This window comes from Hippichthys cyanospilos, chromosome 2 (genome assembly GCF_059441005.1).
Source record: "Hippichthys cyanospilos isolate Australia breed blue-spotted pipefish chromosome 2, RoL_Hcya_1.0, whole genome shotgun sequence".
NCBI lineage: Eukaryota > Metazoa > Chordata > Actinopteri > Syngnathiformes > Syngnathidae > Hippichthys > Hippichthys cyanospilos.
This window is the reverse complement of record NC_142370.1, coordinates 18,826,405-18,839,282: the sequence shown is the minus strand read 5'-3', so window position 1 is coordinate 18,839,282 and position 12,878 is coordinate 18,826,405. Positions and strand designations below refer to the sequence as shown.

General features: G+C 40.0%; 1 protein-coding gene across 1 annotated transcript in view; it reads left to right on the top strand.

Moving 5' to 3' along the window:
* LOC148427718 (protein bicaudal D homolog 2-like) overlaps window positions 1–12,878 on the top strand; it is a 32,354-nt gene that overhangs the window by 7,468 nt on the left and 12,008 nt on the right. The window contains exon 2 of the mRNA XM_088407695.1: window positions 5,535–5,747. Within this exon, the coding sequence (XP_088263821.1) occupies window positions 5,535–5,747 (213 nt within the window). The remainder of the gene's footprint in view (window positions 1–5,534; window positions 5,748–12,878) is intronic.

Genomic DNA, 12,878 nt, shown 5'->3' with positions numbered 1-12,878 from the left:
TATTATTTTGTGGACTTGTTGAAGATTTGTGGTGTGTTGATTATGCACTCTTTGTTTTCTGTGCTGTATGTTATATGTTCTTGGTTAGCTAAGAGAGAGAGGATAGTTGTAATGATCAACAACTCAGCTTCCATCCATCCATTCATCCATCCATCCGTCAATCATCTGCAGCCACGTATCCTCACTAGGGTCGCTGGCTCGCTGGTGTCTATCCCAGCGTTCTTCGGGCAGTAGGCGGGGGACACCCTGAATTGGTTGCCAGCCAATAGCAGGGCAAACAACCATTCATGCACCCAATCAGACCAAATGACAATTTAGAGTGTCCAATACAACTAGCATGCATGTTTTTGGAATGCGGAAAGAAGCCAGAGTCCACAAGGAGAACCCACGAGGGCCTGGGGAGAATATGCAAACTCCACACAGTGGCAGACGCGCTACCCACTTTTCCACCGATCCACCCACAATGCCACCTTCCTACTGTATAGATTTCATTTAGAAGGAAAGCGGTAGATATACTTGTCATGGCTTCATCATGATTGGTACCCGCAATAGGGGAAAGCCACTTTTAATGCTTACACAACCAGCAGATCCACGACAGTCAAACTACATTTGGAGTGAAACGTTGCATTTACATTGGCAGTCGTGTGGCTTGCATGCGTCACACAGGTTTGCAAGAGACTGTTTTCAATGAGGACAGGGCGGTTGAATTTCTTCCATTGTTTGTTTTTGTTCATCCTGCTTCACAGACTTGACTTTACAGAAAGGGCTGCGTGGTAACGTCATGGCCCCACATGCCCGCAACCCTTGAGGGGATCAGTGATTATGACAATGGATGGCTGCATGGAATTCAAACATTTCTGTGATCTTGAAATTTTGGAGAGCTTTTCTCAACAATGGTGCAGACAACCATAGGAAGCTATTTACTTTTTTATGTTTTTATTGTCTTGAAACTATCTATTTAAGACATGCTGATAACTTTTATGCAGATCTGAACATAAAATAAGCTTGAAGACATTTCACCAAATTGGAGTTTGAATTTTAATGCATTTTAACACCAAATTGAATATTGGCTCGACCCTGGAAAAAAAACAACAACAACAAAAAACATTTGTCCATCTTGTCTCTTCACAAGCGCTGAGCACCAGGTCCTGCATTATCAATGACTAGTGGGCACACTGAATTCATTGTGGTGCAGTGCCACGAAGAAACTAATATATCAAGCTCCCTCCCCGTTACTCCCTTTCTATGCTGTTCGTGAGATTTCTGGGTGAAGCCTCTGGAATTATAATTCCTTGTGCGCAAAAACGCCTAGTTTCAAATTCACACTTGATGATGAAACTGTGAGTCAATCAAGAGGAGGGAGAACTCAAACCAGTGGGGAGGGAATCTCAAATCCAAAGCAATCATTCGTGTCTCGGTTACTCGTTAGAGTGATGTCATTGGTGTTTGGCATTGCATCCGCCAATTAGTAACTGACTGCAAATTGATTTAACTCCCGCCGGCACCACGGCATGTGACATGGTGTGCATTCCTCACAGAAGCATGTTGTTACAAAAATAAGAGCGTTCTTGTGTGTGTGTGCATTGTACGGGCTCAGTCTGCAGTGGTAGCTCATGGATATTTTTCAATAATAGAGACGTTCTCAGGACGCCTTTCACCACATGCCCCCATAAGAACTACAGTATATTGTGAAGAGTTGGTAGTCTTGAGCTGTAATAAAAAAAAATAAATTAAAAAAAGGCAGCACATCTTGAAGCAATGTAGCTGACCGCTCAGTGGCCCGTGATTGAATATGGAGACACAGGAAGAAGGCGGGAGGATGACATTCCTGTTTATCGTGGCAAAACTCTTGCTGCACGTGAGCCATGACTCACGAGGCAGGAGACTTCAAGATTCCATTCAGTGTGTGTGACTGATTTCCCTCTTCCTGTTCCACTGTTTAGCTTCTATAGCCACATTCAGTGTCTTGGCACTTTCTGGACTAACCACTGTTATGAAGCACCCAGTGGTATACGTTTGAATGTCTAAACTACATTTGAAGAGTTATTTTGCTTTATTCACATGCCTTAGGAACATAGCAAAGGAATGTTGCATGAAAGCCTAAACTTTAGCACCAGCACACTCTTGTCTGGTCATGTGTACTGCAATATCACATTTCATACTCTTTCATTTTGCCCTCATGACATTATCTCATCAATATTTTGCCTCATATTTCATTAGGGGATTTCATATAAGGAAAAGTACATGATTCTTTTTTTTTTTTTGTGAGGTGTTAACCAAAATGATCATCTTCTCCGAGCATGAACATTGATGCGATGTGCCGTAATAAATAAATGCTGACTTTTGTTGTGACACTTGACGTCATGAAAAGTGAGTCATCGTTGGATTTGCCATCTTTGAATCAAATAGGCTCTGTTGTAAGGTTAGGGTTAGGGTTAGGGTTAGGGTTAGGGTTGTTTTGATTAGCTCCATTTGTTCACATTTTGAGTTGAGCTTTGGCTTTAAAGCAGAGTTGTCCAGATGATAAGATAGTATGGATAGAAATTCTGCATGTTTTTTCAAGCCCAGCATTTTTTTTGATCACGCATGCAATCACTTGTTTGTTTGGAGTTGGTTTTCAACCACAAGAATTGATCTTGTGAGAGAACCAAAGCCCACTTCCCCGATGCTCTTTATGGGCAGCGGATTGATTACGGGTGGACTGACAGTGGAATATGTGACCCTTTTTTTCTCAGTCTTGTCTTCCCTCCTCTACCTTAGAAACAATGGGTAATTTAACTCATTCAGTGCCATTGACGGCTATAGGTATCCATCTTCACTGGTCGAGCATTGAATCAGGAAATTATTCTTACCTGTCTCATTTTATTAATTTACTGCCAAAGATCCATTTTTACTTGTCAAGCAGTAACTGAATGAATTAAAATGTCATGGTATTAAATGTGCAGATGCAGTCTAAAACATCCAACATGAAAACAATTGATCTTAAATTATGGTCACATTCAGAGCCTGTTCTGACATGTTTTAAACACTGGGCATTGTTTTTTAACAACGATGTGACCATCAGTGTACTAGCAACCTTTGAGTTGCTGAGCAATCTATTCACAGGTGTAGAATTTAATCTACTAACAATGCAAAGCATAGCAACCTGCTCTTTCATATTGCCTTTAAAGTTTAGAGTCGCTCACCCTTGAGGTGATTTTCGTGACCAGACTAATAGTGTAATACTTTAAATGGATGTAGAAATAATGACATGAAACATTTTGACTGATGTAGATGAGCAAAAACTGCATAATTCTCTCAAAGGGAATCAATTCTTTGGTTTTTCTTATTGATTGTTCAATAAATGTTTTACGAGTGTTCATAGGGTTCAGACTTTTTTGTTTCTAAGGCATGGTATACTGCATTTGTCTCTCGTGAACGTGATACTTTTTGTCAAGGCTCACCCCATATCGTACGCACTCAACTAGAAGTCGGGAAAAATTTCCGTCTGTTCAGTAGTGCTGTAATGAGCGAGGGTTTCTATAGCGAGTAAAATCAGACAGGCAATCCAGACTATACATTGTGATAATGACCAAAGACCATCCTTTTGATTAGCTTTACAAGAGATTAATAATCTGTCCTCTCATATCCAATGTAAAACTGCAACATATGGCAAGATAAAGATGAATATTAAATTGAGTGGGCAGTGGAGGCTCACCCTGAGATTAGAGGCTTGGTGGCGTGTGTCCCAAAGTTACACTCCCTAAATCCATGCTTGGGTTTTGAGATTAGAGTCCCTTAGTCTGCAGGCTGTCTTGGGGTGCACATGTTTTAAAGGACAGACTTTTGTAAAATGAGGGTATCCGCCTGATTTATTGTTGGATTAATCCCATCATTTACTTTGAACTGCACTGCAAAATCTGTTGTTTCTCTCTCTCTCTTGAAAGCTGATGAGAAAGTTGAGAGTCTGATGATCATGGGAAAAATACAGAAATGACTGAAAAAGTGCAATGATCTCAGAACTGTCCTGAGGCAGTTGCTATTTTGTTCAAATTTGCATTGGCCAGGTAGACCAGTGTGACTTTAAGAAATAAATCTCTTCCTCTCAATAGCCGTCTCAGACTAATCCGTTATTTTCATTGGTGGCGGGAGGTTGTTTTTGCCAACATTGGTTTGTCTGTCTGTTAGTGGGATTAGACAAAAACCATGTGTCTTTAAATTTTGGTGCAAGAATGTAGCATGGCCTGAAGAAGTATCCTTTAATCAATATAATGCACTTTGTTACACAAGACCAGTTTTACCTATCGGGACTGTTGTGATCCCCTTACCACTTCATATTACTTACATATTTTATAGAATATCTGTATTGTGATTTAATATTTTCCTTTAGAAATCAGCATACTGATTTATTGGAAGAGACATTAGTAATACACACGTCTTCTACATGTGACCAACAATTACATACATTTTATTTGTATCCAATCCTGCAAGCCCTTGCTGCTTGACCGTCAAATGCCGAAATAAGCAGCTAAAATGTGTCAATGTTATGTTTTATAATCGACAGAAAGAGGTAAATCTCTTCATCCGAAGCCAATGGTATATTATTTAGCAAAATCATCTTTATTTTGAAACCCGGTAAACTATTAGCATACATTCTATTATTCGTCTATGAAATTCATCAAAATAGGTCAAAATGGACACATTTTTTTCTCTGACAGTATTTTACATCTTAATCTCGGACATTGATAAATGGAGACGATCCGGTAGCAACCATTCACGTGCATAGATAAGAGAACTACGCCACTCCAAACAGGATCGGATTAATCCCGCAGGTTGATTCTAGATTACATGATGCACTTGACAGTGCGAAGCGAGCTGAGAATCTGCATTTGTCAGTGGAATTCTGCTAATGACAGTGAAGAATTAAATCTGGCAGGTGATTATGATGAGAGGGAATTACCTAACCTAGATTCTGCTGCGACCAATACATTTCTCACTCTCTACCTAGTTGGTCGTCTCTACCTCAACTTTTCCCCAATTCTTTTAAAGCCCATGAACATGCTAAGTATAACATTTGTGAGGTGAATTTAACAACTGTGTCCCGGCTCGCAATAGCAGATGAAATCCCTGCAGAAGGTAGAATTATCTTCAAACGTGCCCTCCTTAGTTACTTAATCTGTATAAAATTCAAATACGGAGCTGGTGACCTTCCTCAACTCTCTTATGATATCCCTCCTGCAGTATTAAGAGTATTAGGATACAGACCTCTCATGATCGCCCACGCTTTAGACCCATTGATCTACTTTTCCCTTCAGTTCAGTTACTGCGGTGCACGTGCAGTGGTGAGGATTGTGGGGGATGGGATGGAATTTGTGGAGTGGCCCAGATGGAGCTAAACTGATTATTTTTCCAGGGTGAAGTGAGCCCCAGTCCACTGCTAAGCCTCACTGGTAGACCAGTTACTGTATATAAAAATAGTCCTGCTTAGTTAATGAACTTTTTTTTTGTCTTCCAGACTGTATGTTCTAATTCAGATTGCTCATCCTATGTTCTAGGCATTTGGACAAGCCTACTCCAATCACCGGAAAGTGGCAGCGGATGGTGAGAGCCGAGAGGAGTCTCTTATCCAGGAGTCGGCCTGTAAGGAGGCCTACTACGAACAGAGGGTCCTTGAACTGCAGAATGAGCTCCGCCAAACTCGCAACATTCTGACCAACACACAGTCAGAGAATGAACGCCTGAGCACAATATCCCAAGAAATGAGAGAAGTAAGTAATTACCTAAAAATAGACTACAAAAGAATGTTAAATATTTAATTCCTTCCTTTTGACTTTCCCATTCACGTTTGCGTCATACCAGAACAAGAACTACTTCCTGCCTCCCTTTTTAAGAATCATGGCGTTTCTTGCAGTGTGTTTCCAATGTAACAATGTGTCATATGAAGAAAACTCTTTTTTTGTGAAAATTTGTGGATTCATTCGATAATGTAAAACCATCAATGGAAAGGCATCTACATACTGTAAGTGTGGCATCCGGTCAACTCTGATTCTTTCAGATATGGCCAAGCCTTGAAGAATTCATATTTGATTGTAGCTTGTGCAGTGGATCTATTTTCACCTGCTTGATCATCATTTTTAGAGATGGAGCTGACTTGAAATAACACTAGCCGTTGGACTATTATGATATTCTCCACCTGTGTTATACATCTTGGGTGTTGTTCACATTATATATTTCAGGAAAAACCTAGAAAAAGGGACATACTGTATATTTGAATGAATTGTAAATATTATGGCTTCATCTGCAATCAATTGTTTTCTGAAATACTACAATGTTAGAGATTAGCAAGTTTCCCTCCTTTTACTCTGTATTTCTTTTTACAATGCCACTACGGGAACCTCAATCTGAAACGACCTAATGCTAGCCCTTGCCAAGGAATTGTATTTAACACAATCTATCCTACAGGTGTCAAACTCAAAACCCGGGGGCCAGAACCGGCCCGCCACATCATTTTATGTGGCCCACCAAATGCTGATATGATTTACGTTTCTAGCTAAACTTGCAGGTTATCTTAAAAAAAAAAAAAAAATCTGTTCCAGATCTATCTTTTGAACAGTTTTTTACCGGCCTCTGACTTCAAAACTAGGTAAGGATGTAAACAAGTGAAAATGGCGTTTAATTGACACTTTTTTCTTTTTTGAAGTCCTAAATTTTCAGGATTTTAGAGAAATTCCGGGGTTCGTAAAATTTTAAGCAATGGCTGTTAAGGATGCTTTTTTAGACTATTTAAAATTTATTCCGGCCCTCTGAGAGAAACTATAACTACAATGTGGCCCACTATAAAAATAAGTTTGACACCCCTGATCTATCCAATCCAACACTTTGTACTCCTGTCAGCGTTCCAAACATAGATAATGCAAACCCTTATTGTCTCTGCCCCACATTGGACAATGTCTGACCCCGGCATGGCATCCATTGCTTGTACTCAGAGCTGACCTCATTAGGGGAGACAAGAGAGTAAAGTGTGCCTTGCGTGTCTTTGGGCATGTGATGTGTGATGGAGCTAGTGATGAGAAGAAGCTTGAAGACCTTTGAAAGCTTTTTGATTGAAAGACAGGAAAGACCTAAAGGGGTGAAAAGAGATGAACAAACTGATTGGAGAGCAGGATTTGTTGGTCATCTTCAGAGCCTTTATTTCATGTGTCCATCAGACAATTTCACGATGCTTTTAACCAACTTTTACAATACTTTCTGATACTTTGAACATGTCATCATTCTTTCTATGATCCAAGCAAAGCCTTAATTTCAAATGAATACTGTAACTACAGCATAGGCTAGTGGTAAAAAAGCAATATAAAAAAAAAATAAAACCGTAGTATAGCTGCGGGGGACCAATGCTGTTTTCTATCATGCATAGCTTGCAACAGATGTCAGCAGTGTTTCTTTACTGAGATTAGTGAAATACTTAAAAATGGGCATGCCTCTAAAACGACTTAAGTTCTGAAAATCTCTGAGCCCCTGTTTTTAATTGGGTCAACAGCCGCAGAGCACTGCTTCCAAGTCGGTCTAAGTCGGATGTCACGGAAACCACATGCACCTCACTGGATTTCTTTCAATAGATCATTAATAACTTTATACCACTTTTCAATGAGATACCAGGACCATTTGGTTCTTCACAGGAATATGAGAAAATGCATGATAAAACGGAAAGTCAAAAAATCACAGTCTTAGCGGTGGTGAATTTGTTTACTTGGGGAATAGTGATTCTTTCCTGAGACAGAATTTGTCTGAATTATTTAAATGTTAGATGAAATTTGAATGAAAGCGACAGTAGGGCTTTTTGTGTTTCCTCAAAGGGGAAGAGCCTTCATGGCATCAATAGACCTTGAACAAGCCTAGATCTGCATGTTACGCACATCACAGCTAAATCTCACAGGCCATCTCTGATGACAACAGGGTATCCCCCAGACACATTTCATTGCTGCGATGCAGTCAACGGGATTAAGCCTTCACAAAAAGCGGGGGAACGTTGTAGAGGAGGCGCATGCTAATAGGCATGACATCATTCAATTAATTTACGACAAAAGACGAATATGCCTACAGTGATGGCTTTCATTATTTGTGCAAAATGGGGATGCGCATTCCTTTTTATTCCTTCCAAACCTTATGTCATTCACCATAGTAAGAAGGCCATTCAAATGTCAAACATGATTGGAGTATACATTAGGCTCTTTCAATCTCTATGTTGGATGGATAATTAGAATGGCTTGATCAAAAGAACAGAAGAATGTGGACTCATTTTCACACTGCATGTAAGGTGTGGCAAGGTTCAGATGATAGTAAAACAAGTCATCCTTTGGTTTATTATTCTGTAACGTAAGGCAAATGTAGAGGGACTCTTTGAGGGTTGGCAGCTTAAGAAGACAGCAGCGTTATTTCTTGTAACATTGAGTTAAGACAGCTCAACCCGTGTGTTTTGTAACTCTGGGCGATCAGCAGAATAAGACAAAACATTCATTTGAAAATCCACTATCAGTCATGCTATCTTATCACCACACCATCCTATTCCTCCATCGAGTTCACATCCCTAAATTTTGCCATTTGAAAAAATGTTTGTAAATGACAACAAATGACTGTAAAGACTTGTTCTTGTCGTTGAAGGTCAAAGTGGGTGACGGTTTCACATTTTGAGGTTTACAACAGACACAATAAAAGGTACTGCAGAAAACTCTTTGATAGATGAGTTAGCAAAGCGTTGAGACCACCTTAATATCGAGGCTCACTAAATATTCCGAGTAATTAACTGTTAATCAAAAAACAGTGAGTTACTATTCAACTGCTTCTGACTGCTCGAGGGACTCGACAGCTCAACTACTCCAAACCCTCCAGATGTTATGTGGGTTAGCCGGTCAAAGCAGCCAGCAACATTTAATCCAACTCTGCTAAATCTGCCTTCTGTATGACCACTGTGTCTATGTGTAGCCTTTGAAGTCACGAGACGATATCTGGCAGAGTTGCCTCTGTATTAACTCCAGAAGATGTCTCGTCTTTTGTCGGCCTGCAGAAAGCAACCCAAGTGCCGGTTTTGATTTAAGCCTGACGTGCCAATGTCAAGAGGATGTTTCTGCATCGGATCAATTGACTTGAAAAAAAATCAACAGGGCATTAGACTGTCCCAGTCTGACATGTTCACTAATGGGGTCGCGTTTCTCCACCTCTCACAACTGTTAAGTGCATGAAGGCACACTTTTATCCAGGCCATTCTTGAACAGTGGGAAATATACAAGTCCCTGAATTTGCATTCAAACTCAGAGGCTGTTAATTTGAAAGTATGTCTTCCTGATTGGAGTCAGGAGAATCTGAGCCGGTGGACGGACACGTGAATGCGTGAACTCTGTTACCATCGTTTGATGGCATCAATATTTCCTTGCTCTATTGTCATGTGATGGTACTCAAGTCTGGTGAGCATTTTCTGAATCTACTGCAGTTTTACTGAGACGTGAACAGATACTGTAAAATGTTGTGCTCATATGGGGTGTATTAATTGAAAGGAATATTTTATACATGAGATAAACAGTATGTAAACCAGTATGTAAACCCCCTACTATGGAGATAGTAGGGGTGAAAATGTTTTACCATCTCACAATTCAATTCAGATTAGCGCTCTCAAAATCGATTTTTAAGTCAACATGATTTTATTGACAATGATTTCTGCTTCAATCTACAATGTGCAAAAAATCATCATGAAAAAAATAAAATAAAATCTTGATTCTTATGTGAATTATTTTTTATTTGGTCATACTTCTAGCTGGTGCTGTCTGCCCGAGTCTGGACAACACCATTTGTCACCAACTGTCATCCATTTCAATGTTGACTGTGGAATGGCAAGTTGGATTTTCTGGTGTTAAGAAAATAGCCTTAAACAAAGCATGAAAATCCTAATCTACATTTGGCGTAATCCTGATACTTTGCTACTGTGACTGAGCTATTTCACATTGAAGTTTTGACTATAGAAGCTTAAACACATTGGGAAATAACTCCGAGCTCTGGGGTGATTTAAGCAGGCTCAGCATCAGCAAGCCGTTAAGCTTTTATTGGTGCAGTTGACAGTCCGTCAGACATTTTGAGCTGGGACTTTTAAAAGCCTTGCGTAGTGATGTGCTTTTGAGACATTTTGCAGCACAGTGGCCTAGAAATATTATGAGTGACCCATCTGCTATATCATGCATACATTATTCACTGTACTCTGGATTCTTCTTTCAAACATGGCTGCCTGAGTGTATTTTTAGCAAAAAGTGCCCACCCACTTTGAACGGAAGCAACACATTTGTGAGTTCGTGTGTGGTGCATGAGCAGCTGTCCAGACGTCGCTTGTTATGGTTGGTTGGGGGAAGGAGCAAGCTCTTTCTTTGTCCCTGTTGGTGAGACCTCACTATCTAATCAGCCACACAGATTTTCCCACCAGCCAAGGAGGTGTTAGTGTCCCATTCCTTGTTTAGTTCACAAGGTCTTCCTTTACTCCAATAAGCTTCTGTCAGGCAGTCTGGCCATCTGACCCCACCTCCGGTGCGGAAACATACCGTGTGGCGCTCGATATGGAAGTGAAAGGTCAAAGCTCTGGCATGCCATGCAACTGGATGGAGGGGGTCTTTTAATTAAGTTTGCATCTGGCCTGTATTCATGTTAAATCAACAGCACATAGCGTCCAGCTGATTCTAATGTCATTTGACCAAGTAAATGCAGAAGCAACCAGCTGACACATTATCTTTAGGATTTCTGAATCTATGAAACTGTCTTTGAGTGTTTTGAAAAATGCGTTTTCATGCCAAAGTCATAGTGACTAGAGTTCTGCTGTGCGCCTGGTTCACTCCGACTGTTTGGAAACTCAAATTTGCCATGCTTCAGTGTAGCGGTGTTATCGACCGAAGCAGTTTAAGCATGAGCTGCCGATTGGTAACATAGGCTGCCTACGAATATTAATGCACTCTGCTCTCAAACAATTGCTTTCAGAAAAGGGCACGTGTGTCGGGAGTGATTTTTTTCTACCCTGTCCCATGTTGTTGTTGCCTTTGTTAGTTGTTGTTGCTAAAGCCACCTGTCAGGTGAGTCAAAAATGTCACCCAGCCTGTACTGGGCCAGATTACATTTGGACAACCCGCCTATAGATAGTGTGGACAGTCAGGCCTAAAAATCGGATTTGAGCGTGGATCTAATTGGAATCAGATATACCTGCAGTATAAACACAGCCTAAGTAAAATGACTGAAAATTGCTTTTGCTTCCACACAACTGAATGCATTATAAATAAATAGGCAATGCAAGTTATATAGATTAGGGATGGGATGAGTGCCATAATTTGGAAACCATAAGATTTCTCGTCCCTGCACAGCATGAGATCCTTTTTCTTTTGGCTGTTTTTCGGCAATGGAGTACACAGTAGAATGCACTGCACTTAAGGGTCGTAATTTTCAAACTAAACAGGCTGACTTAAATGTGTGTTCTATTGTTGTGACGTCATTTCATCTCGACCAAAACACATGAGAATGAAATACAACAACAAAAAAATATTGATTATCAAAAAATATTTTAAAGTTGATCAGTCATAATTAAGTGGAATTATGTTGTCTTCTTCTGTATTGATATTTCTTTGTCCACCAAAGCAAAATAAAAACAAACATTTGATTAAAACCCAGTCTCAATATCTGCAGCCCTACAGGAGAAAATCAGGATGCTCTGATTAATTTCAAATCACTCGTAGTGATATTTTAGTTTTCCTGTTAAAAAAACAAAAACAAAACAAGGATGTATGTAAATGTATGTTGGTCATTATTTTATATTACACTTGATGTGTCTCGTATCGTTACATCTCAAAATGTCTCAGAAACACCCAAACTCATTAAATATGCGCAACCCCTCCCGAATATGAATTAGACTTTACAAAGCTGCCGCAGCTCTGCTTTGCACATGGTGATTATTCGTTTCATGTGGCAAACATAAAGCATGTTGTGTTCACTTGCAGAAAATACTCCCAATTAGATCAAGGTTGTGTTGCATAGATTAAATGTCTCTTAGGGCATATAAGTCGTAATGTTGTCGGTGTGTGTGTGTGTCTTTTAAGTCCATTATAGTGGAAATTAAGTTCAGTTGTAATTGAGAAACAAAATCACTGATGTCCACCAAAGTTCCTTGTTCAGTCAATTTGTCAGGTGATGGCTCTGATCTGATAGAATAATTTAGCATGCCCCAGCTAATGTGATTGGTGTGTCAGCGTGAGTGGTAGCGGCCACTTGGCAAACGGATTGGCAGGCTAATTATGCCTCTGCTATTAGGTCCTCTCTGAGAGAATGACACACACACACACACACACATACACACATGTAAAGTCCCACGTGCTTCCCACCCGGCTTTGAGCAATGACACCTTCCTCGATGTGTGAGTGCATGTGCTTTAATTCCTCTTTCTCACATCACCCACCACACAGTTGAGCTTGTGTATGTCATTATTTAATATTCATTAAACGTATGCAGCCATTATAAAGTATATGGTTTGTTAACAAGAGCATATGACACGTTTGTAACAAGCAGGTGAGCCAGTAGAACTCAGGGTATCGTTACAGATTTGGGTTTGCGGGGACAAGTGGGGGAAGGGGATTTCTCTTGGCTTTCTTACATTTTTATAATTCATGAAGGATTTTTTGCACTGCATGACAGTGTGCTGTGCACATCTTCTCAAAATATGCATTCATTCCATTAAGATGTCTTCAATCTTGCCATTGAATACATGTCATCGGGTAAACTTAAGTGTATTTTTGTGACCTTACAGTCGGAAAAAACCTGGCATCTAATGTCTTCAGCAAAGACATCGGATACGACCAGATGGAGATTTAGAATTAGTTAATGAGACA